Source organism: Rhyacophila brunnea, unplaced genomic scaffold, assembly GCF_057557595.1.
Source record: "Rhyacophila brunnea isolate RB1 unplaced genomic scaffold, BYU_Rbru_1.0 scaffold_13, whole genome shotgun sequence".
NCBI lineage: Eukaryota > Metazoa > Arthropoda > Insecta > Trichoptera > Rhyacophilidae > Rhyacophila > Rhyacophila brunnea.
The window spans coordinates 20,121,841-20,149,368 of record NW_028232785.1 but is presented as its reverse complement, the minus strand read 5'-3'; the positions used below and the strand labels follow the sequence as shown (position 1 = coordinate 20,149,368).

At 34.3% G+C, this 27,528-nt stretch overlaps 2 protein-coding genes across 3 annotated transcripts in view; one reads left to right on the top strand and one right to left on the bottom strand.

Annotated features, from left to right (window-relative positions):
- The window catches only part of alpha-Cat (catenin alpha), a 119,132-nt gene that overhangs the window by 57,873 nt on the left and 33,731 nt on the right, over nt 1–27,528 (top strand). The gene's annotated exons all lie outside the window — the stretch shown is intronic.
- LOC147076863 (larval cuticle protein LCP-17-like) lies at nt 5,054–9,239 on the bottom strand. The gene is made up of 4 exons (XM_085940537.1): nt 9,204–9,239; nt 7,058–7,258; nt 6,162–6,266; nt 5,054–5,288 (listed from the first exon to the last, which is right to left on the bottom strand). Exons 1-4 carry the CDS (start codon nt 9,204–9,206, stop codon nt 5,190–5,192), a joined length of 408 nt encoding a protein of 135 aa, XP_085796663.1. The 5' UTR covers nt 9,207–9,239; the 3' UTR covers nt 5,054–5,189.

Sequence of the window (27,528 nt, the reverse complement as noted above, 5' to 3'; positions counted from 1 at the left end):
TTTAAATTCAAATTCCATCAAGTTCCTTTGGTCGATAGTATTAATATTAATCTATCAAGAAATTACTAAATTTCATTAATTTATTTAATACCATTTCGTTGTTAAAATGTTTTATTTAGATCTATCGACAATTTTTCTAAACACTTTGAAAACGTCTTTTTTTGACTTTATTAGCTAAAGCCTGACAAAGCGACGCAGTATTTGATGACATTTTTTAGCTTGTTAATTATTAGTTGTTTGATATAACTTTTTATATAACCCGACAGGTGGCTAAAATTAAAAATATTATAAAACCCAAATGTTTCAGACATCGTTGTGGAAGGTATGTAGTATTTGGGAATTGTTTTGTATGTCGTTATTTTGATTGTCACGTAATATGACTGAATGAATAGATGAGGTAATATAGTCGGTCCAGAAGATGCAGTGGCGAAGGGTGGAGGTAGGCTGTCAAGATCTTCCATAAATAGTGCACACTAAGCTTTGTCAGTCACACGTAACTAATATTACAATTATTTATAGATAAAATTCAATTAAACCTTGCGAAAACCTATAAAACATCTAAAACTATGAAATTAAATCATACATAACTTTGGATATTTTATAGATAAAATAGTATTTTTTTTTATCTATTATAGTTTGGTTAGGCAGGGCTAAATGAATTTAAAAAAATGAACCGACAGTATGTTTAATATGTGTTCTTAATCCAACGAAAACAAATAATTAGTATGAATGTAAAAGTGTGCACAATTTTGTCGTTTCGCCCAAAGTAGGTATACCAAAACTATTATGGTTTGTTTTATATATAATATATTGTATCGACCATGTCTGATCATAATAAGTTCATATGGGCCTCCACACAGTGGAGGTTTGGATTAACAGATTTTGTTTTTACGAAAAATGGATATCAGCCACTTGCTCAACCTATTAGGTTCATACTCTGACTCATACATAAATTGAAAAACGATTTGTCTACTTGCCAGACCCAGGATTCGAACCTGGGACCCTCGACGCTATAGACCAGGGGTAGTCAACCTGGCCCCTACGCCCACTAGTGGGCGTTCCAGCTTTAATGGTGGCGGTAGGGGTTTTAAAACATTTTCATTATGTTTTCATAAAATTCTCCGTGATAATTTAAATTCCTTTTACTGCAAATATTGAAGAGGCTAATACAACTTGCCAAGAAGAACTGTCACAAATTTTATATGATGAAGAAAGTAAACATAACTTTGATGGTGGTAGATATGAAAACTTATGGCAAAATAAAAAAATGCCTGTCTTATATCCAAATATGTGAAAAATGATATTTAGTTTATTGATACCTTTCCCTACCTCATATCTTGTGGAATCAGAGCGGAATGCAGAATTCAATATTTCGATCTTAAGGATAAGTTGCCGAAAAGGATGACTTAACTATAGACTATACTGACCATAGAGTTAAGGAATCCTTAACCATAGACTATTTTTATTATGAAGACGCCCCCTTCTGTATTACCATTTACCACTGACAGCTGCTGTCAAAATAAATTCGCGTGTCTATAAAACAGTCTATACAGTCATATTCATTTAACAATTTATCTCAATATGGATATTGATAGTGTTAATTTGTTTGGCATGTACATGCAGCATATTATTTTACTTTTTATACGCCAGTCCGCAGACATACAAGATGCCAGACAGAATGACACTTGACGCTAGTGTTACTATGTTAAAAAATATCTTGCGGTGCCTGTGAAATCACGTATAATGGCTGATAACGGAAACATAAGAGTATTATAATTAAATATTAATTATGTGTTTATAGTTATTGCATTTATAAAGTGCAGTTGTCATATTTTTGTCATCGTTTAACAATTACAAAATAATTTACTAGAACCATAGAAAAGAGAATTTTTAAATATGGTATTATTTTCAATAGAAATAAACGAACGAAGCTTTTAAGACGAGGTGAACCATAGACAACATGATCTTAACTAAGGACATGTTTCTGCATAGTGTTTTGTGCTAAGGAAATTTTAGTTATAATAAATGTTTCTGCATTCCGCTCTCAGGCTTTAGTGGTGTTAATCATATTATGACCAAAGAAAGAAACCGCCTGAATATTTCCGAAAGAGGAGACCTTCGTTTGTTCCTCACAAAAATTTTGCCAGATATCCAGTATTTAGTTTCGCAGCATCAGCGTCAGGTATCTCATTAATAATTAAATTGATTAAATGTAATTTCATCAAACAACATGCTTCTATATATGAAAAGTATAAATAAAAAGATGGATTTAACTACAGTAAGTTGTTTTATAAAGATTTATTCTGCCAAACTTAGCGAAAGTCTGACATATAGTATTTGGTAAGTAATTATTATTATATGCTTTAACTTGTTGTAACTCTGCTTTATAAATTTTATAAAGTAAAGTTACTTCTCTACTTTATAAATCACCATTGCCATTTAAACCATTATAATGGAGTTCGATCACATAAACACCAGTTCAATTATTTGGTTAGTTAATATATAATTTTCCTACACTTCCCGTATATGACTTATTTTAAACTTCGGACTTCATTCAAAGAAACCATAAAACCAGTACATAGTCAGTGGCGATGCTTATTACTGACTAATTTTTACTCTTTCATACATTGTTACTACTTTTTTTTTACTTAATAACAAGGTTGCCCGGGATACCGCGGAAACTTGGATGGGAATCTCTGATCTAAACTATGTACTGCTGAATTCTTTATCGGTTTTTACCACCTATATTAATCCTGAAAATATGACTGAAGGTCGACTACGTTTACTGGACGCTATGAATTATATTGCATTATTCATCTTAAAACTTCTTTCATGGACAACGTGAGCCAGGGATATCGTTATAGTACTTCAACACAGCCACATCTTGAAAGACTCCAGTTTTCTGACAGCCCTCTTTTGCTAGTTAACTGATTTACTTATTTGACATTAAAGTTATTTAGGTGTTTGGCAATTATCTAATCAATATAACCATCAGAGTTATACTGCAAGGAATTTATTTACAACTTACTTTGGTTACGGTGACAAAACGATTAGAATGACCCTTGGCATAATCTTTCGAAGTTGAGCACAGAAAAAATGCGTGTGTGATAACTGATAAATTATAAAAAAATCACCACGTGATGAATCTACATCTACCCTCAATTGACAAGTTTTCAGACAATTATTAGACAACCCTCTGTTCAATCGAATAGTGCCGCAAGTTCTAATTCAATTTTGAATCAATATTTCAGTATTATTAATGCTATTGTAAAAATTGTCCATATTGCTGTGTCAATTGTTTATAGAGTGATGGTTACTGTGATGGTTTGTATGTTTTAGTACTAGTGTTGTTGTTATTAGTCTCCCGAGGTCGCACCAAATAATACCATATTTTTTATCAACAATAAATGATTTCATTTCTTACTGGACATTTAAAAACACCTTACTCGCTAAAGTATTAAAAACGATTGCAAAACCATCGAAATAAAAGCTGATTTGATAATGGCTCAGTAGATAGTTCCCAAAATTATTCACCATTTCAACCATGACGTTAAACAACGATCGTTGTTAGCATTTCTCACTGTTATTATGAACATTTGCATTCAATGACATTATTAATGGACAACGCACTCAATACAGTAGCTAGCAAGTAAATTCGCGCATAGGGACATTCACACATGTATAGGTAGACGTCACGCAATTTCAATTATGCGATATCACGCATCGGGAATTTATAGCAATGTCACCTTTATTGTAAAGGCGTTAGAACAGTGTTTCTATGTCAATGTTAATTTGAGCGAACCCGTTCGAACCGATCCATTCGGCCGACCGACAAAAAGCATCGGGAATTTACAGCAATATCACCTTTATTGTAATGGCGTTCGAACAGATTATGCCATTCGGCAGACCCGACAAAAAAGTGAGTGTCATTTTTTTAATATGGATATAATCTGGAAGCATCTGATCGCACTCGAGTGCCCAGATTTATGTCTTTAAAACAGAATAGTATATTATTTCTTTCAAAAGTGCTTCTTCTTATCTCAATTCTGATCTAGATTATCAATGTCTTCTCGTACATGGGAACATAAGTATTTTGCGTGATCTATTTTCTTTTATAATTCAACAATAATTGCAATGTCAATATGTTAAAATTGATGATTAGTGCAGCTTTGGAACATACACATCGTTGTAATATCACATAAAGTATCATGGACAAATAAAAAACAGCTATATTATCACACATTTTATTTATAAATATATACAAATATTTTTTGTTGTTTTTTTTAAAATATATTTTACGTGTAAAAAAATAATAATATTTACATTTTTATACGTGAACTAGGAGGGTGGATGATATATATGCATATAATATATATTATATTTGAAGGATATATATATAATATAATAATTAATAGGTGAGCAATGAATCGTGTATGACACGACTCAAAAAATCACACCGTTTACATATATATAATTTACGATACTATATATATACAGGATACATATATTTATAAAAATTTATTTTGTTCAAATCCGTTTCATAAATTTCCAAATCTTGCCAATGTTCAATATAAGATCTCTTGGTTGGACCATTGCCAGAAGAGTTGAAGAAGTAGTGTTAGAACAGATAGAAGATTAGTCTAGATCGAGTACACCGCGCCAGAGTCCCGTGCATAATAATACATGAAAATAGATTCAGCAAAAATGATCAAAATTTTTTGACCACTTTTGAAGAATTTTAGTCAATTTTGATATTTTTGCGAAAAATAAAAACATAATCGATGACACATTTTGTATGCAATATGATGATGTCTTTCGTTTAAAAATTGGAGAATTTTTAAAGTTTTTACATCGAAAATACTGTTTTACAAAAAAATAAATTTTTTAGTTTTTTTTCGCTAAAATATCGGTGCATAAGTGATAAATAATATATAAAATAATATAATATAAAGAATATAGAAATATAACAGGTGTGCAGTATAAAAGGTTTGGGATCTGGATCGCGGTGTACCGAAAATATATTATGATCTTCGATGTCAATTTAGAGAAGCCAGCTGGGGTCTGTGAGGTCACCACGGCCGATGGATGACATATTGATATGTTTGCTGTGGCGATCGTTGCGCGTGGTGACCGTGATGTTATAATCTATACATATTTTAATTGACTAGGTGAGGTGTTGACGTGGTCACTTAACGACGGGTGTCGGGCTTTGGGGGGTGTTGTCTGATGTACTCGAGAGCCTTCAGGATGGCTTCTGGGACGGGGGGAGGAGTTGGGAGATGGGCACCCTGTAACAAGAAAAAAACATTCGCTATTAGTATACACACGTTTGAAATAATGTCCATTTTTAGATTAAATATAGTCTTTGTAGCAAGCCAAGATTGGAGAAACAGAAGTAGATTATCGTGCAATAGTAAATTCGCCCAGCTGCGACTAAAGCGACAGCTGTCACACGCGTGACATTTAAAGGAATACATTTAAAGTTATTGTTTTTTTTCATTATTTTCATGTTAGAACAAATATTCATTGATATGCTTTCTTTTTCAAGTGCAAGCTTAGACTGTCTTAAGTTCTTAATGTGTGTTATCAGTAGCGAAGGGTAAAGGTAGGCTGTTTAGATCCGCCATAAATAGTGCACATTACACTTTGTTAGTCATACGTATTTGTTTTTATTGAACTTAGACTACAATTTATTTACAGATAGTGTTGGTTAGTTTTTAAAAATCAATTAAACCCTGCATAAACCAAACCATAATAGGTTTAGTATACTTTGGGCGATACGACAGTATACGAGTATTTTTTGACTAATATAGGCTTAGTTTTCGCAGGGTTTCATTGAGTTTTAAAAACTAACCAACACCATCTTTAAATGGATCTTACCAGCCTACCTCCACCCTTTGCAATTGCAATAATTAAGCCCACGATCAAAATTGCTGCAAAAAGATATTAGGTTGTCTATGCTACGTCGAACGTAGTAGTCGCGATTCTGTACCCAATTAAAATAGTTCTAAAACAATGCTATATTGATGTATAAAAAGTTTGCGACACATGAATCTTAAAATTTATTGCAGCCGATTTACATGTTAATCCACAGGTCCTTTTCAGTTGGAACGTTTTTGTATACTTAATAGATATAACTGTACGATTGTCTTCTTCTTTACCTGTGGCTGGTATCCGTTCTCGTCAGCGACGTAAGACAGCTGGATTGGTGTGCCATCGGGTGCGGTCCATTGTGCGTTTCCTTGTACGGCCTGGGCTTCATTTTCCTACAAACAAATCAAAATTAACAACATCGTGTCAGTATATAGATAAAAATACTTTTGACAAAGTCCTACATACAACAAGATTCGTGGAAAACCATATATCTACCACAGTGTTTGAATATTAATCAATGAATAAACATAACTCATTCAATAAATTATTTTAAATGTGTAGGGAGACATGAATGTACTACACGCACAACAGCACAATCAATTTCAATAGTAGTCAATTCAAATTCATCATCGTTCATTGACAAATGGACTCTATCATGGGCCCCACATCCTGAAGCGGGCCCACCTACCTATCGCTGAGGTTAAGGGTAGTGTGGTACTCTAAAGTAGTGTTTCCTAAATTATATACGGATGTTATCATTTAAGTATCTATAGGAATCATCATATAGGTGTCACATCAAATTACAATGCACAACTATATATTAAAATTTTTAATAGTCTTGAAACAAAGTAGCGCCGCAGGCGACTTTCTTTAAAACTATTACACTAAATTTGTGATGTCTGTTATGCCCGGGCCCCCAGGCTCTTTATAAACAATGCATTTGCAAACTGCAAACCTGTGGCTACATTTGTGTTAAACTTTTCGCGCCTCCCTTTGCAACACTTCGCGTCTCCCAGTTTGGAAATCGCTGACTTAGGTGTTATTTCAAAGCACAGTATCCGGAATGCAATATTTATGGCTTTTCTAGTCCCAGTCGTACAGTATGTTACTATTGTGATCACTTGTGATTATGACATAATGAATGGATGAATCACAGTCATAATATTTATTGTCTTTTACATACCTTTCCGATGTTCTGGAGGGATCCTTGTTCCTGGGCAGCGATTCCGTTTCCGGTTTCGTAGTTGAACTGGTAAGATCCATCGACTCCGATGTCGAGGCTCTGCTTGAGGATTGGCGCGTCAGCGTCTGGGCCTCCTTTGTTCAGGATGTGGGAGACATCGGCTGACACGAATGCCACCATCAGGAAAGCTAGCAGGAATTTCTGGAAACAGATTTTGATATTCATCAATACATGTGATTAAGATGTGATTTTATCAAAGTCTCGATGTTTTCTGTGATCGTTTCCCATCGGGCTACATAGGCATGTTGTATATTAAAAAGAATTAAAAATAAACTCGTTACTAAGGGAATATAATTCAATGTTCACCACTGACGTAAATTATATATGATATGATAATTCTACATGATAAACTGATACTAAGCGATTATTTTTTAACGTTTAGCATTGAAGCGTGCTGGTTTTTATTATTTTCCACTAATTTTAATTGCATGGCGCCATCAATAACCATTGCTCGCTTTTGACGACAAGAAACCATGCTTACAATAAATATAATTCAAGTTTTTTTTTATGCTACAGTATGAATTACACATTATATTATATTCTTTTTAATAGTACGACAGTCCACGTGGCCCTCATATACCCCGGGTGAGAGCCTGCGCCTTTTGCACTGGACCACGAGGGCGTTGTGTTGGGTTAGAAATTAGGTGATAATATCATCTACTATAAAGCACAAAATGTCTCTAATTAAGTGGACGTTGGTGGATTATTTTTAGCACTGTTTCGTCAATAAGAAATCGTGCCTTTTGAAAAACGTATAGTAAGCTTTTGATTCACTATATAAACAACATCAAATTAACTACACCAATGCTTTATTTATACTGAACATTTTTGCGTAGTGTTAGGTTAAGTTAGAAATTAAGGTAATCATAGGTGTTATCTACTATAATGTACATAATGAATTATTTAATTAATTGGGTGATGATTGATTTATTTTTAGGGTTGTTTTGTCAACAAAAAATCATTACTTTAGAGAAACGTACAGTACTTACATAATGTTGCAACTTGTATATAATGTTTTTACTTATGAATAGAAATAATACAGTAGTTTACGTTGATCACAATTTTATAAATTTATAAACGACTTTTATGCGTCTGCTTATAATGCCGTGGATACCATGTTTGAATCCTCGGTGTGGCAAATACACAATATTATATTGTTTTCAGTTTGTGTTTGGAGCCAGAATATGGACCTATTATAGGTTGCATAACGTTAATTACTCGTAAAAACAAAAATCTGTTTATACAAACGTCCACTCTGTGAATGCCCTTAATATGATCGTATTAGGATCGGGCATGGTCAAAAGAATATATCGTCACCTCAATACTACAACTAGATAACTTGATTTTCACTGCTTTGAGATATTGAATATGATTCTACATTTCCTTCTCTACAAAATGATAAAACTAGGTAATTCAGAAGTTAATAGGAACTGTGTTAATTTTTCATTTAATAAATGCATTAAATAAATAAAATAATACCTATATTTACAATAATTTATGATACAATTGAACATTATTTAATTGTTCCCAATTAGACAAGCACAATTTTTCATTTCTATTTTTAATAATAATAATTTTAGCCTAGATTTGTGTTAATCATGTAAGGTTTAAATTTTATTTCCCCATCAATGACCAAATCAGAGTTATCTACTTGTAGTATTGTTGTGACGATATATTTGTTTGATTTAATTTTTCTACTTGTCCCCAACTGATATCTACAACATAATATAAAACAAAATATGCAATATTGGTTTGTTTCAATTATCTTTCCTGTCAATGTCAATTATGAATTTTGACGACAGATCAAGAGAAAGTTTGCATATTTTGGATTCGATTTTAATTTTACACAGTTGATATTTCAATATTGATTGTGATGTTAACTAAGGTAAATAAAGCGACCTCGTGCGAAGCCGGGTACTACAGTTAGTATAAAAGTTATTTAACCAATTCGTTGGTGATGTATAGTTAATTGTACGCAATGTATTTAATCGTGCCGTTAGAAAAGCGTACAGCAGTTAATTTGTAAATAACGTTTAACACCAAATTAACTAGTTGAGTTTTTGTTATTATAATGAATTGTACTGACCATTTTTGCGTTGTGTTAGGTTCACAAATTTAAGATGAACTGTGTATTTTGAAGCACGACCTCTCGCTTTTATACTGGGCCCGTCCTGACTCCCTCCCTGTTCGATTCGTGTATTTCGTGTTGTAAAAACATGAAGGCCTAATATTCTTGTGTGTAGGAAGAAGAGCCATTTTTTGTTTGTTAAAATTGTGTTTAGTTACTTGTGTTTTTTTTTTTTTTTTTTTAAACAGTCTACGTAACCCAATGTTATGGATATTGTAAACTGCTAATGAGCCGTTTTATCAGACTGAGTTTTTTTTTGTTTTTGCTTAAGTGAAATAAAGCTTTGTTATGTATTAATACGGGGAGTCCTTGTGATATCAATAAATTATAGACATCGCATAGCATTCTACTTACATTATTTTATATTTGATCAATCGGTCAATAATTATATAATCTATTACATGTACAGATCGCAGATCAGATTAATGACCAATGCTTTGACGATGGATTCGGTCTATTACTTTATAATAGTCAGGCCATAAATCGCAAGAAACACAGCAGGCGGAGGGTTCTCAAGTATTACCAATATTATGAATATAACATATTCTTTAACACGTGTTAAGGTTATTCCACATTTCTCCACACTATCGATTTAAACCTTGTTATAACTTCACCTAAAAGGCAATCCACTACCTATTATTTATGTACAGATATTGACAAGAAAAATCATGTATGATAAGCAGTTGTGACGGGTGGAGGTAGGCTGTTAAGGTATGACATAAATAGTGGACACTAGACTTTATCAGTCATACTTATTTGTTTTCATTGAACTAAAAATACAACTTGCAGATAGTGCTGTTTAGTTTTAATAATTACAAGATAAAAAGAACTTTTTATATTTTCTGTTGAATCATATAAACTTGACAATTCTATGTATTAATAATTTAGGACAAATAAGGTAATTGTCAACAAATCATTTTTTTGCTATTTTGCAACAAACAAACAAAATATAGAATACTGAAATGTCATTTTGATTTCCATAGTAACGCACGTGTATATTAATAATTTAGTTGCTAGGACCATCCCCTTAGCAACCAGTAATAGTAGATTGGATTACGGATTTCTTCCGAAATAACTTTTCATACTTTATTTAACTGAAAATGAATTCAATTATACTTAAAGATGGCCAAAAGTATTAAAAGAATGCGTTGGCATCGTGTTCTGATATATTCTAAAAGTTTCAAATGTCCAGCTATTCGTGAAGTTAGTTAAAAATCGATTGCAAGATTTGTACTGGATAAACAACCACCGGACAAACAAGAATACGAGAAGAAAACCGTGGTAAAAATCGATTAAACGCTGCCTAAACCAAGCCATAATAGATAATAGTCAAAAAATATTCGTCTATCTATTATGGTTTGGTTTAGGCAGAGCTTAATGATTTTATAAAAAAATTATATAACCATCTGTAATAAATGTATCTTTAATTCAACGCAAACAAATAAGTACTTATTACTGAAAAAGTGTGCAGTATTTTTATTCTATACTTACATAATCTATTATGGTTTGGTTAGGCAGTGTTTAATTGAATTTTAAAAACTAACCAGCACCATCTGCAAATTGTATTCTTAGTTCAGTGAAAACAAATAAGTATGGCGGACAAAGTTTAGTGTGTACTATTTATGTCGGATCTTAAATAGCATATTTCCACCCATCTACATTGATGACAAGGAAATCTATTTATTATAAGCCAGTTTCAGGGTTTTTTGAGGCAGGATGTTTTTATTCTGCCCTGGTCTCGTTTACAGAAAACATTCGCGTAGGAATAATAGGAATTATACAATGATATGATGTTATATGCTCCTATCCTGATGTATCCAATCATGGACTTACGTTGTGAGACACCACAAAAGATTAAACAATATAAATAATAATAGAAAAAAATCGTGAAATCAAGTTTAACCGACCATATCATATTGGTGATGATTTCAAATTGATATCAACACTAATAAATAAGATAACAGATTTGGAAGGACATCGTATGAAAACACCGTGCCAGGAACTTAAAATAGTCTCCAATTTAGAATAGAATAATATGTTTATTATTGTCATTGCATTGGCACCTGTGCACAGTAAGTCAAGTCTCTAGTAACAATTCAAATTTATGCGAAAAAACCGTTGACAGTTAAAACCCAGGGCTCGAAATGGACCGGAGCGCACCGGAGCACCGTTCCGGTTCATGAAGTCCACAAAATTATCGCTCCATCTCGTAGAAAAATTAATTTATATCATATAACAATAAATCTAACACACTTTTTATTAATATATATATATATATACATAATTAGATATGTACCTAACAATGTTGGTATTTTCGGAAAATTATTGAGCGCTCCGGTTCGTAAAATTTCCCATTTCGAGCGCTGTAAATAAAACCACAGATATAATATACTGTAATCGTACGCTTACGACTTCATCAGGAAACACAAAATTAATGGGAACTGAACCTAACCTAACGGGTGTGGAATAACAGGCAACCGATCTCGAGTGTGGAAGAATAATGGATAAACTTATCACACTTGTCAAGAATACGTTATTCCAAGCTTGTCCTTCGTTCTGACAACTGCTCTCGGTTCATGCACTGACGCTCATTCAATATTGGTGTATTTGAAGGTTGCAACACATGCTATTGTACGTACGACACTCACATTCAAAATCCTGCTTCAAAATGTAGTGTACTGAGAGGCATATAGCCTACCTGAATTATATTTATTAATCTGTTCTGTGGACTTCACGTTATACATTCCTCTATTAGGCATATACCCACCAGATGAGATTTAAATTCATGATTCTATTTTTTTTTTAATATATATATACAAGGATTGACAATTACCTACATCAACAGATCATATTATTTTGATTTATAATTAAACATAATTAAAAACTAACGTGGGTTTATTGCGTCTATTATACCCTCGACCCGGAAATATAGCGGATAAATTTACAATATTACATTATATTTATTTTAACAATATGTTTGGTCGCATGTCGCATATCAAAAAGGATATGTGCTGCGTTTTATGACAGCGGCCATTTTGATTTAGCCATTAAAACAGGCTCTGAGAATTATTTGAAACTTTTTTTTTTTACTGATGTTAGTTAGCCTTCGAAAAATATGTTTAGTTGTTCGACCTTTTGTCAGCCTCCTTGTCCATTGGTTTATTTTTAGTATGTTCACGTTATACCCCTTCGTCGGCTCTCACATCAAGACACGTCTCGCCTGCAAAGTATCGAATACGTCGATGTGATGTCATCGTTCTTCACAAAAGACACGTTGCCAAATGGAGTTCCGAAGATTGATCGAATGCGACTGTTTAGTATTAAAAAAATCTGTTGTTGCAATCGACAAGTTGCATGCTTCTAGGGCTCGCTAGAAGCGCTAAGACGCTAGGTCGCATACAAACACCTACGAATTGGTCATTCCTATACCGGTCCGCCGATCACCGTATCCAAATATAATATATACGTTTCGAAGGTTACGTGCGACTGTCGCTAGGTGGATTTGCGCGGTTTTCTTATGCAACACCGGGTCGTCGTCAGACGAGGCGAGCTTAGATGTGAGAGCCGGCTTATGCTCTAATTATGCTACTCGTAGTTTATGGATTTCTTTTACATTAAGCGTCCTTGTGTCACACTGATTGCAATTCATTTAAAGTCAAGTAATTTTAATAATATGGTTTTTAAAACAATGTGTTTATTTCTTATGTCGTTGGAACATCATTTGAAATTAGAACGCAGGTCATGTTGATCTTCTCTCCATGATGGATTGCGAGAAATAACACATTAATAACACTTTTCGCGTGAAAATAATATTTAATAACACGCGCGCAAGTGCTAAATTCGACTGCATCTCAACACTGGCATTTTAGATGTTTCAAAATCGATCAATCACACGAAAAAACTCGAATTATTAATTATTGCTGTTTTCAGTTAAGTGATGTCGTTGTTATGTTGTAATATAACTACCAGTTCGCGCTGAGAACTCGATCTCACTTCGATGTAATACGATGGCCATTGCGACTACGCATGCACTATGCATGTACGACTCATGTTCTTTTGGTGTAGTCTTCCACCGATTTTTTTTGTCAAAATTGCATTAGCAGATTGCCAATTTGCACAGCCAGGAAAATCTTCTTCTTCCCATGCCTTTAAGACCCTGAATTACAGTAGCGAAGGGTGGAGGTAGGGTGTTAAGATCCGCCATAAATAGTGCATAATATTAAACTTTGTTGGTCATACGTGTTTTGTTTTTTTTTGAACTACGACTACAATTTACAGATGGTGTTGGTTAGTTTTTTTTAAATCAATTATACCCTGCCTAAACCAAACCATAATATAATTAACTATTTCTTTTATTCAACGAATAATTCACAAGATTTAAGAATATATCATTCTGATTATTGAACATATATTATTTTGAAAAAAACACTTTCTGATAGAGTATATCTATAATAACCAATAGAAAAAATCTTTTTTGAAAAAAATTATGAAAAAATGAGCTGATTTGGAAGGCACGCTGATGGGTAGGTATAGAAATTGACCAATAGTTAAAATTTGTTCGCTATTAGTATGTCACGCCGTAGCATAATGGCTTAATGCGACGGATGAGGCGTATACTCGGGAGATACAGGGTTCGATTCCCCGTCGGGGTGACTTACTTCAAAAAAGATTTTTTCTATTGGTTATTATATACTCTATCAGAAAGTGTTTTTTTCAAAATAATATATGTTCAAACCATAATAGTTTTGGTACTTATACTTTTGGCGATACGACAAAATTGTGCACACTTTTTCATTCATACTTATTTGTTTTCGTTGGATTAAGAATACATATTAACATATACCTATTAATTGTTGGTTCATTTTATTAAATTCACTAAGCTCTGCCTAAACCAAACTATAATAGATAAAAAATAATATTCTATCTATAAAATATCCAAAGTTATACATGGTTTAATTGCATAATTTTAGATTAGACGAGTATTTTTTAACTATTATCTATTATGGCTTGGTTTTCGCAGGGTTTAAATTAATTTAAAAACTTAAATTTTTTTAGATTTTTTTTTTCATTTTTTACGTATTTTGTCAAAACTTTTTTTTGGATTTAAGAAATTTCGTCTACCTTTTTTTGTTATTTGTTTGTTAATTTCTCGACTTCTCGAGAACCTCATTGGTGATTTCTCGAGATTGGCATTTTCTGATTATTTCCCGAGAATTCTCGATCACAACCTCTACTTAAATATAAACCTAATCGTCGTAGATGAGTGACTTTTTTATGAATTTTACCAGTACTTATCGACTTAATCCAACGGCTATGTTTTAAGTTTAAGTCTCGAATGATCGCACTGATGCAAGAATAGATGCTGTTTCATATTTTAACAATGGGCTCGCTCGGTTCCGTGACAGTAAAAGCCACAGTGTGTATATACTGTCTTACAAAAATGGTCTCTATTTTGATTTAAAATATCGTATCAATCACCCGATTGACTTGTGACATTTCAACATTTTAAACACTGGCATAATAGGTGTTCGAAAATAATCATATTACGTGTATTATGCAAGGGATTTTGACACTTAATTTGCCTTTGTTGTGGTTTTACATTTGTTTGACATTTCAGCATACTTTGAGATGTTATGTGTGTTTGTTTGTTACGTGGGGACAGAGTGTACCGAAAATCATGTCTATTCAGGCGCTAGAAAAGAATATATAATTATTCGATTAACTATGGGGATGAAGAAATCCGTTAAGGTAATTACATGAATCAATGCTTGGACAGTCTGTAGTGAAATAGAAAAGTCCAGACAATATGATAGATATAAAATTCACAAAAAGGTCACATACCGAATTAAGATTTTCCGGGATTATTACAATTTTCAAACAGCCTGCGGCGCCGCAGTAACCCCCATCCGAATGTTGAACACCACTGTTCTACGATTTGATTGCCATGTGAATCGTTGTGTGCAATAGTTTTTTTAGTGATTGATGATTGATCACGACGATCGTGGCTGCTAATCGGCGAGACTGTTCGTTCAAGGCCGGCCCCGGACTATCGCGCCCCGGAAACTTAGAAATCGACATTGCATAATTACATCGAATGTGTTAATACAATAACAATATTACATTATTACAACCGTCGTCGTTATAACTTTGAGAATAAAGCCATATTTGAGGACATTAGTTTCAAAGTCTACAACCCAGTCCGTGATGGGGCTCAGGACAGAGTACACGCACATTACACAGTCACGCACACAAATCTAAATGAACACCTTTGACTATCGTCTATTTGAGTTAATTATAATCTTGGACTATAACGCCGTAGGTCCCAGGTTCGAAACATGGGTCTGGCAAGTACACATATTGTTTTTCGATTTGTGTGTGTCAGGGTATGGACCGAATAGGTTGAGCAAGTGGCTGACATCCATTTCTCGTAAAAAACAAAATCTGTCAATACAAACCTCTACTCTGTGGAGGCCCATATGATCCTATTAGGATCGGACATGGTCGAAAGAAAAGAAAGAAAGAATAATGTATAATGTAAATTGATAAACGTGTACAGCGCGACTCTATATCAAGCCTTCTACGTCACCACGATCGTTTCTGGAACTAAAACTTCAATTACTTTTCCCGTTACTACATACTGTTACCGCGCCCATAATTCAGTGTGTGTTTGATATCGCTTCGATTTTTATTAACATTAAAATGCCTAAACCTTTGCGGAAGCAGATGAACAGTATTATTTCTAATGTGTATTGTGAAAAGAAACAGAAAAAAAGCTTTTAATTTCAGATATCACAATAATTTCAATATTAAATGTTATATTTTTCCTGAAAGGTCATAGTTCTATTTATCACTTCTATTTTTTCATGTTGTGTTTCTTTGTGTTTTGTCATATTATGTTCTGTTTATTCATGGAACCATCTGTGTCTACCAGTTAATTTCGTTGTAATTAGCATAATAGGAATACATATATATATATATAAAATTATCCCTGGACATGGAAGATCAGTGCGATTTGTAGTTCCGCAGATCGCCAGCAAGATATTCGCAGCCATAATACAATAGTACTTAAGTCTACAGTGCATGATGAATTAATATTCATTTGGTTCCTTGCCAGGCGGATGCGATAGATATACCTATTATTATGTACGTGAAAAAATCTCGATAGCGCCAGGGATATAGTGTCAGCGAAGCTATTCTATACACAAACCGGCTATCGACGGTAGTTTATCATATTTATTTATTGAGGCGGTTAATTGTTACAGTAAGTTAACCGTATAAACTGTCAAAAAGTGATCCGTTTTAACTTTTAGAGCGAGATATACAGTTATGACAGTTTAAACGGCTAACTTATTGTAACAATTATAATACCTCAATGCATTTATGATAAACTATAATATGATAAAATACCGTCGATAGCCGCCTTGTGTATAGATTAGACCCACTGCTATGACAGGTCAACACGCAAAGATCACGTGACGTAACGGGTATAGTGCGGGGCGGTTCGGTTTGGTGTGCTATAATATGTTTGTGTTGTCGCAGTAACATTCCGGCCTTGGAGAAACATGAAAACCAAAGATATTCAATAAATATATTAAAATCTGTCATTTCTAACACATTCTGTCCCCGTACAACATCCAAAAGGTGCAAATCGAATTCTAGAAAACGTCTCCTCCAAATGTATATTAATATATAGGCATCTATCTATACACAATGCGATTTCGCAATAGGCCCAGAATACACAGATATCTCTACAATATTGAATTCTCGCCGGAGAGGACTCGGCGCAATGTTGCGTAACGCGGCGCGACCGCTTACGACCTTTCGGATGCTGGCCCCCGCGGGTTTCGCAACGCCTCTTTGTCGGGCCGTTAATTATGCGAACGCGTCAAATGCCGGCGTCTTGGCTTGGCATATCGATCTCAGTTAACCACGAGTATTTTCATGTTTTTTTTTTTAATTTTTGTTTTTATTGTTCGCAGTAGATTTTTTCACGTACATAATAATAGGTATATCTATCGCATCCGCCTGGTAAGGAACCATATGAATATTAATTCATCATGCACTCTAGTAGGTACGCAGAGAGTGATTACACTGTAGACTTTGGTACTATTGTATTATGGTTGCGATTGTCTTGCTGGCGATCTGCGGAACTACAAATCTCACTGATCTTCTATGTCCAGGGATAATTATATATCGTCTCTGTTCTGGCAGAACACACTAACTGGAGAATACTAGTTTTGAGTAATTTGACTTTGAAGTTGTTAAAATGTTTGAAATGGTTTATCATGTGAGTTTATTAAGTAATCGTAATAAGGATGACTTTAAAATAAAGACTGTTTATTTATTAAGAAGGTTTCCAGATGGTAAAGTTTGAAATAAAGAACATTTTGGTATAACTAACTCAATATGTCATTTTTCGAATTAGTGTCTTCTGCCAGAACGGTGACGATATATGTATTCCTATTATGCTACGGTCGTCCTACCTAATTACAACGAAATTAACTGGGAGACACAGATGGTTCCATGAATAAACAGAACACGAAGAAACACAACATGAAAAAACAGAAGTGATAAATAGAACTATGACCTTATATAGATATAGAATATAACATTTAATATTGAAATTGTGATATCTGTATAACACAGGTTTTCAATACGCCGTAAAAAATCAAATATCATTTGTGCATTCTTAATCGCTGCAAAGCCTCAATTAAACGGGACTCCACTCGGTGTTGCCGGCGAGCTAGGTATATCTCGTCTTAATCAATCTAATATGTTCAAAATGCTTGGGTGAAATAATGAGCTACATTGGACGCCAAAGACGCGCCCAGCGAGAAAAGACTAGGTGGCCATTCGATATAGTTAGCATGCTATTTATATGTGTTAATTAAAAAGTAATTATCTAGCCAGCAGTCAATGTAATTCTGTGGAGTTGTGCATGATTATCGAATTCGGATTATCGAAATGAATGTTTTATTTTTCCCCTGGCTGTTCTGTTTTTTCATGTTCTGTTATATTATGTTCTGTTTATTCAAGTTCTGTTTTTCTCTACCAATCAATTCTTGACTGGGTACGGTGGAAACATTCAATTATGTACTGCATCGAAATTGCTGTACCAACGATTTTATATGGATTTTAATAATATAAAAATATATAAGTACTTTGAAAAACTTGTTTCCAAGATAATCTTTTTTATTATTTTTAGAACTTCTTCAAAAAAATATATTTTTCACATATGCTTGGATCTTTTTCCTTTAAAAAAATTCACCTTAAATTCAGCTCGAGAGGTTTTTAGCTTTCATTCTAAAAGTTTCCCACATTACATCTGAAGAAAATATCCATGCAAATACTCAGTCGATTAGTTTGCATGCGCTACGTTTTTTCACATTACAAACAAGAGACATCGACGAACGGTGAAGACCGAAACCTAGTCGTATTTATTTAATTAAAAATATGCTTCGAGTTGTTTCAGTCTATCGGCCATTATTGAGTATAATATCGCGGGTCGTGTTAATAAATTAAAAGATTCACCATGAAACATAATATACTTTGTATTGACATTGGTTACGGGAAAATATAAATAATAATGCCATAAAAATATTTTTATTAGTTTTGTGACTTTTTAACATTGAATTTGTGTAGAAGCTTTAAATATTTTACATTTATAATATTAAATATACCGAGCTTAGCGATAAACTAACAAATTCGGTGATATAATGATCGTTGAGCTAAATGAACTTTGACATTGGGAAGAGAATTCAATGGAGCCCGTTGTTATGGAATTTTATTGTTTGAATTAATGAATTAATAAATGCCGGTTTGCTAGGACCGCATTAAGGTGTTTCAGAAACCTTAGGCGTGAAATCCACATAACGCAGCGAGTGGGGCGCTCGCGCAAAATTTCACAAGTGGCGCGGTGAATCATCGAAAATACAACGTAATCAAATACGGCAGAGTACACTGGCTTTGACGAAGCGCTGCGCCTGCCTGTCCCATAATTCAAAGCAAATAGGTGGAGGCGCACGCGTTGTTTGGCTTCTCAACGGGACGAATTAACGAAAATACTACTTATTCAAATATGTCAAAGCGGCGACAAGGGACGCGCGCTTTTTTATTTATCCGCTTCTGGAAGCGTTGATGATAGACGGGCGCCTTGACATTCTTTTAATAACAGTAAAGTCATTGCTTAGTTGCTGGGTATGCGATATATTGCTAGTAGAATTATGTCATCGTGAATATGAATTACAAGCCGCCGAGAAATAAAATAATATTTTTATTGCTTTGTTATGAGAGGCGCTGATATTAATAATTATTTTGTGCTTCTCGCGCTCCTTATTAGGTACATAGGTGAAGGGTAATGCGTGGGTGGAAGGAATGTCATTTCGGTTGTATTCACGCTTTACGGGCCTACTACCTAGTGAGCGCCCCGATTCGCCGCGTTTGGTGGGCTTTGTCCCTTAAATCCATTGAATATTTATGTTGTTGAAGTGTTTAAACCTCGATGTTACAATTTTGTCATTTATTTTTTTATATTTCCTGTTATTGTTACACTGCATCATGACTACCTACCACCCAACGCTACGGTTAAGTGTAGTTTATCAAATGGTATTCTGCGAGGTAAAATTGAGGGTATTCCGTGTATTTTGCAACGTTTTTATTAGATAGTATTCTTGTTTGTCCGGTGGTTGTTTGTCCAGTACAAATCTTGCAATCCATTTTTAAGTAACTTCCCGACTAGCTAGACATTTGAAACTTTTACAATATATCATAACACGATGCCAATGCATTCTTTTAATACTTTTGCCACCTTTAAGTAGAATTGAATTCATTTTCAGTTAATTCTGTTTTGTATGAAAAGTTATTTCGGAAGAAATCCGTAATCCAATCAACTATTACTGGTTGCTAAGGGGGTGGTCCTAGCAACTAAATTATTAATATATACGTGCGTTACAATGGAAATCAAAATGACATTTCAGTATTCTGTATTTGTTTGTTTGTTGCAAAATAGCAAAAAAATGATTTGTTGACAATTGCTTTATTTGTCCTAAATTATTAATATATTATAGTATTGTCAAGTTTATATCAGAAAATTTAAAAACGTGGTATATAAAAAGTTCTTTTTATCTTGTAATTATTTATCCATTATTTTTAATTAAATTCACTAAATCATTGAGTTTTCGGCAGTCGGCATCATATTATGTAGTACTGATCGCGACCCCTTTTTGCGGTAGTCAAGTAACATGCGACACGTCGCCATATTGGATAATTAACAAGACTTTAATCTCCTTGTTCATATTGCCTTCGCAGGAATTTAATTTATTGATAAATTATGGTTGCAATCATTTGTATTTTATAAAATAATTACATTTTTTAAATGTATATTTTATTATCTTCGTTCATAGATCTTATCTTAGCTGTTTGACCCGCCACGCCTATTCCCCAGACTGGATCATTATTAACCCCCCTGCACTGTATAGTTTAGTAACATACAGTGAACGCAAAAATAATGAAAAGTCGTTTGGCTTCTGGGTTAGGCTGAAGCATTGGTTAAGAGCGTACTTCAGTGAAACGGCAAATAATTTTCAACGGTAGGTGCGACGAAATTTCCCACTCGTCGCCTGGCCTCGCCAATCGGAGTCCGACAGTAGAAGTCTGCGCACGTCGATTTGTTTTGTCATGGCGTCGGATGAAAATATTCTTAAATCGTGTAAAGATGACTAAAAAACTTTACGAATGTACTTAAAAAAGATAACATGTCAATGAATGTACTATTATTATTAGTAATATAACAATAAACATAACATTAAATGGACGCATGTTGGATTTTTATGACAAATTATATTTCGTTCGGCACGCGTCATTTGCACAATCCGCGCATCGCCTAGCCACGATCTTGTTAGACCATGCCTCAACTGAAGTATAGCCTTAAATCTGGAATGAAGAAATGTGGAATAAACTTAAACTCGTAATTTTCAAAAAGTTTGCAGCATTTCACGGCGAGCGGGCGAGAAAGTCCTTTCCTAGTGCCACACCATCCAGAATCTCGGGAAGTTGCTTCCGGGACACGCTCAGCACAAAGGCGTCTAACGTTATTTACGTCACGGTATACATGGCGTAACGCAGGTTACGTCTGTGTGTTCATATTCATTAAAATTAGTCACGGAAACGATTGCTTTGATTAGATTAGAAGTATTAAACCAAAGTTGTCTTCAACGTTGTGGTCTATGGCGACTGTTTTTCGCATTTCCGTATTATTAATCTGTTAGGTGTTTGTGATAATTGTTAACAGCTATCAAGTAATAAATCGAGTCGTAGATTTTAATATACCAATTTATATTATCATTGTGGGCCATTTAAATTAACCGATCCACCCCTGTTTACTTGTCTACACATTATCTATGGTACTATCCTTAATTTAATGTCTACTCGAAGCGGCAGAGAAGTCTAGACGTGACCCAGAGGTCGAGCATCATTTGGCCACCCCTGGTTTATATTGTATTCCGTGTGGAAAGTAAAAGTTGTTATGACTCTTCTACGAATAATACTTACTTTTGAAATTTCGACCTTTTTAACGATATCTACTTAATTGTTGTGGTTACACGCAGAAACTAGAAACGTTTGAGATTTACCAGTCTGCTATGAATTTCAGAATTACTAGTAAGGTACCTACCTATCTAGCGCAACGTGACATGAAAAATGTATAATGGGCGAAACGCAAAAAAACTACAAAATAAACCGATCAAACAACGTTTTAAAGCAGGGCGCTTTATGACGGCAAGGCCATAAAACCCAAGTAGAAAAGGTGCGCTGATTGTCAACAAATATTGAAAGCGCGTTACATTTACGTGACAAACTTTAATGCATACTTATTATGAGACAGACGTAATGACATATTCTTTAACACGTGTTTGAGCTTATCTCATATTTTACCACACTCGAGTTAGTCTGTTAATGTCATACCCAGTTCCCATTCATTTTGTGTTCCCTGATAAATACTTTTAAAGGGTTTTCATCAAATGTGAAAGGTCAACTATCATTCTTACGGTTTATATTTTTTTAACAATGCTCGATCCTAATACGATTGTGTGGGCTTCCACGGAATGGAGGTTTGTATTAACATTTTTTTTAATACGCGAAATGGATGTTAGCCACTTACTCAACCTATTAGGTCTATACTCTTGAGTCCAAGCACACATTGAAAAACAAGATTTGATTTTTTAGCAACACCCGAGATTCGAACACGGGACCCACGACATCATAAGACTGACGCGTAACCGCTCTGCCATATTGGGCGTCAAAAAATGAATCCCAAGAAAACTTCATTATTAACAGTATCACAAATAATTGAATATTAGGTATGAATCCAATCCCTAGCCAAAATTCTGATCCTGGGATTTCGGGATTACAATTTGACGATCCCGGGATTGGCATTTTTTTCTATTGTTAATATAATTTTTTTATATTTAGTAACATTGATAAAATCGGCCAAACGTAAATCTAGTATAATTTATAGGTACTATTTAAGACATTTATTGTTAATATTGTATATCTACGTTCAATCTTGAAAATACATAAGTTTAATGGAGTAAATAATATTGTAATATAAATAATAATGTGAATTTAATATGAGATTGCTGTTTCTGATATTAAAGCCTTAATGAATGGGTTAGCAAGATTTAAAATAGTAAAGCAAATAATCATGGTGTACTTATAGCCTTTCCACTTCATAAACCTAATTAGTCAGCCAAATATGAAACTGCCGTAAAACGTATGAGAGCATGGTGGAATTACTGTGTTAAAAGTGCGAAGTATTGTTTTTTCCAATATTTATCATTTTTATTAATTTATGTGAAAAAATAAAATGAATCGGCAACTTACACATGGGTATAAATCAAACTTTATTCAAACTCAGTTTATTTCTAATGTAGTTATTTGTTATTAAAAGTATTTTTTCTGTTATATTTTCGTTTTTATTTTATTTTCCATAAAAATCGATAAAAAAATCAATCCCGAAAGTTTCGGGATTATGTTTATCAATCCCGGGATTCATAGGTATCGAAAATAGCTCGGGATCCCGGGATTGGAATCCCTAGGTACTACTATCGACCGAGGGTACTTGATGGAATTTGAATTTAAAGGCACTATGCACACACACCGATGCTAAATGCACACAGTGTAAAAATAATCGAGTTTAATTCCTATGATTTAAATCAACACCATTTGCAATGTGTATTCTTGGTTCAATTAAAATAAATAAGTATGCCTGACAGAGCTTAGTGCAGTATTTATGTCGGATCTCCACAGCCTACTTCCACCCTTTGTCACTGTCGTGCTTCATGCGTTTGCCTGCAACGTCTGTCAAGATGTTATATTGTGCACAACTATTGTGATTGGCAATTTGCGTCGGGCCTACGAGATATTAAAGAAAAATGTTAAGTATAATAATATTATAGGAGATAGAAAAAAAACCACGTTAGAATGCCTTAAGGCTGTATGTCACGGCCACGTCGATGTTAAACACAGGTATTATGTGGTTATGCAAGCACGAGATCGGAAATTATTAAGCCCGTTTATGAAGATGTTTTTACGTGGGTGGTAGTTGTATAAAATTAATCTATTACATGCATAAATAATTTGTGAGATGTTAGGTAGACAAAAATATAATTAATTTGTACCGAACGGTTTGACGTTAGTACAAGGTTCGGTGCGAATATTTTTATGCGCGATAGAAAGCTCATCCAAGGACGGGCGAAAAATGAACCGTACCCAGTGGCTATCACCAAATGAAAACATGCAGTGAACTTTTGTAATGTGATTCAATTGTGGCGGAAGTAATTTGTTAATGTAGTGGTGTGACTTCGAAAAGAGACCCATAGGTGGCGCTAGCGCTATGTAGACGGATTAGGATTTAACTCTATGTTAACTCCATAATTTTTATCTTCCTTTCTTAACTTCTTTAAGCACTACGGTGCTTGGTTGTAGCATCAGTCCGTACGGCTCCGTTTCGGGACAGAATGAGCACTTAAAATCTCTTCTTTCAGACACGTTTATAGCGTCATAAAGGCGGCCGAATATCCACGGCTGTACATACATGCCGGGTGGTGGTAACAAAGTAGTCTTACATCCAGTTAGCTTAGTTTGATTAGCTCTGACCCTTTTACCATCTTCGTGGTCGTACACTCATGGCTGAGAATCGTCACCACTTTTAAATTTTGTCATCCTTTGAGCGATCAGGACTTTCCATTCTTCTCGATGGTCGCTCCAGCGCGCAGACGCTCTTCCTCTGCTTCGACTTCCCTGGAGGCCACCCAAAACCACAAGTCTCTCCAGGTTATGTGACGATATGACAATATGTCCAAAAAAAACTGCAGAATTCGTCCCAGACATATTGTTGAGAGCCGTTCCTTTATCTGCAGTCAATGGATGATTGACTGGTTCGTCCTGTGCTCCGTCCAAGAAATACGAAGCATTCGACGCCAACACCACATCTCAAAGACATCAATTGCCTTCCGTTTCCTTTTGATCATACAGGTCCTCTATTTCGAAACTAAGCACCTTACCGAGATACGTTTCTAGTGATAAGTGTGATTTATAGTTGTCAAATGTGATACCTACCTGAACTAATCCTTGGCAAGTTCGTCTGGTTATTTGGTCGAGCGAGTCATCTTATCTTGTTAATCTGTTTTCGTATAGGTACCGTTTGAAGTATTATCTGTTATTGTTGATTTATCTCTGTGAACTCGGAATAAATACGAAAACCGGAAGTGTTTCTATTGTTATAAATAAAAAAAACATACTAAGTGTATTAAGGGCGCGTGGGTTATCTTTATATTTTATTATTATAGGGTTATCGAATTAGTACTATTGATTTTCACAACGTCATAATAGCCATTTTCTCCCTTGATTCCCACCAAAATTGACATTTATGTTCAGTATTATTTGGGAAATCATCATGGAAAGATACACACAGTTGTACAGCATATACGAATTGTTAAAATTTATTACAACGGTAATGAATCTATTCGAGATAATACGTTTCGGGCATTACGTGAAATGTGTGTTCAAACTAATCGACCTACAGAGCTTACTGTTCGTAGTTAAATTGGAAAATTCGGTTCAAATGGTAATGTTTGCGATGGTAAGAATCCACCCCGTCAAAAACGTAAACGTAATAGGTACATAGGTACTCAAAATGGTTAAATGTTAATTGTACGTAAAACATTTCACCATGGCACAGTTCGCTGTGAGCTTTTTTATCGGAAAGAGATAACCTTATAGGTACTATACGGTCTCCAATTTTATTAGGTTCAATATGAACATTAATTCAATTTTCATAGCTAATTTTAGGAAAATTCATGAATTCAAGAATGAAAACCTAACCTAACCTAATAACACAACGTCAGGGTTGACGACTAGTTCAGTGACGTAGGCGAACCCCGGGGTGTCAAAAATTAAATTGTATATTATGTAGGTTTATTTTATTAAGTACTAGCTGAAGTACCCGGCTTCGCACAGGGTCGCTTCGTGGTTATATTTATCTTAGATATTTGAAAAATAATAAGAGGTAATTATTTTTTTAATATTAAAATATCTGTGTAATACAATATGGCAATACGAAAATAATTCTAATAGGAGTAAAGGTCAAACATTAGAACACTAAATTAAAATCGAATCCAAAATATGAAAACGTTATTAATGTTATTAATATGTAGTAAAAAAAAAATCAAAATTGGATGGAACAAACAAACAACAAACTTTGTATTTTATATAATAATAATTTAAAAACCTTCGCAGGTATGCGCACAACAACTGACAAAAGTTTCATCGCAATCGGATGAATGGTATAGGAACGCATACGAATAGTAGAAGAAGATGATTTTCTAATTCATAAATCTTCGTTGGCATGCGCATGACAACTCACCAAAGTTTCATTGCAATCGGATTAATGGTATAGGAACGCATACAAATAGAAGAAGAAGAAGATGGTTGTACTAATTCAAAAACCTTTGCGGGCGTGCGTACAACAACTGGTCAAAATTTCATCACAATCGGATGAATGGCATAAGAACGCATACAAATAGAAGAAGAAAAAGATGATTTTACTAATTCAGAAACCTTTGCGGGCAAGGGCACAACACTTGATCAAAATGTCATTGCAATCGGATGAATGGTATAGGAACGCATAAGAATAGAAGAAGAAGATGATTTTCTAATTCAGAAATCTTCGTGGGCATGCGCACGACAACTCACCAAAGTTTCATTGCAATCGGATGAATGGTGTAGGTACGCATTCGAATAGAAGAAGAAGATGATAGTTTTACTAATTCAGAAACCTTCGCAGGCGTGCGCACGACAACTCACCAAAGTTTCATTGCAATCGGATGAATGGTATAGGAACGCATACGAATAGAAGAAGATGGTTGTACTAATTCAGAAACCTTCGCGGGCTTGCGCACAACAACTGGTCAAATTTTCATCGCAATTGGATGAATGGTATAAGAACGCATACGAATAGAAGAAGATAGAATGAAGAAAAAGAAGAAAATGATGATTTTTCTAATTCAGAAACCTTCATGGATCTGCATACAACCACTTACCAAAATTTCATTGCAATCGGATGAATGGTATAGGAACCAAGGAAGAAGAAGAAGATACTTGTACTAATTCAAAGACCATTGCGGGTGTTACCACAATAACTGACGAAGGTTTCATCGCAATCGGATGAATGGTATAGGAACCATACGAATAAAAGAAGATAGAATGAAGAAGAAGAAGAAGAAGGAGAAGATGGTTGTACTAATTCAGAAACCTTCGCGGGTGTTGGCACAATTATTGACGAAAATTTTATTGCAATCGGATGAATGGAATAGGAACGCATACAAATAGAAGAATTTATAATATAAGAAAAAGAAGAAGAAGAAGATGGTTGTACTAATTCAAAAACCATTGCGGGTGTTACCACAACAACTGACGAAGGTTTTATTGCAATCGGATGAATGGTATAGGGACCATACAAATAAAAGAAGATAAAATGAAGAAGAAGAAGAAGATGGTTGTACTATTTCAGAAACCTTTGCGGGTGTTAACACAACAACTGACGAAGGTTTTATTGCAATCGGATGAATGGTATAGGGACCATACGAATAAAAGAAGATAAAATGAAGAAGGAGAAGAAGATGGTTGTACTGTTTCAGAAACCTTTGCGGGTGTTAACACAACAACTGACGAAGGTTTCATCGCAATCGGATGAACGGTATAGGAACCATACGAATAAACGAAAATA

What these genes read in the sequence shown, in the direction of transcription:
- LOC147076863 (XM_085940537.1), bottom strand. An exon ending in CCCTCCAGAACATCGGAAAG is followed by an intron (nt 6,267 to 7,057) that starts GTATGTAAAAGA and finishes ATTTGTTTGTAG; the next exon opens with GAAAATGAAGCCCAGGCCGT. An exon ending in AGAACGGATACCAGCCACAG is followed by an intron (nt 5,289 to 6,161) that starts GTAAAGAAGAAG and finishes TTCTTGTTACAG; the next exon opens with GGTGCCCATCTCCCAACTCC.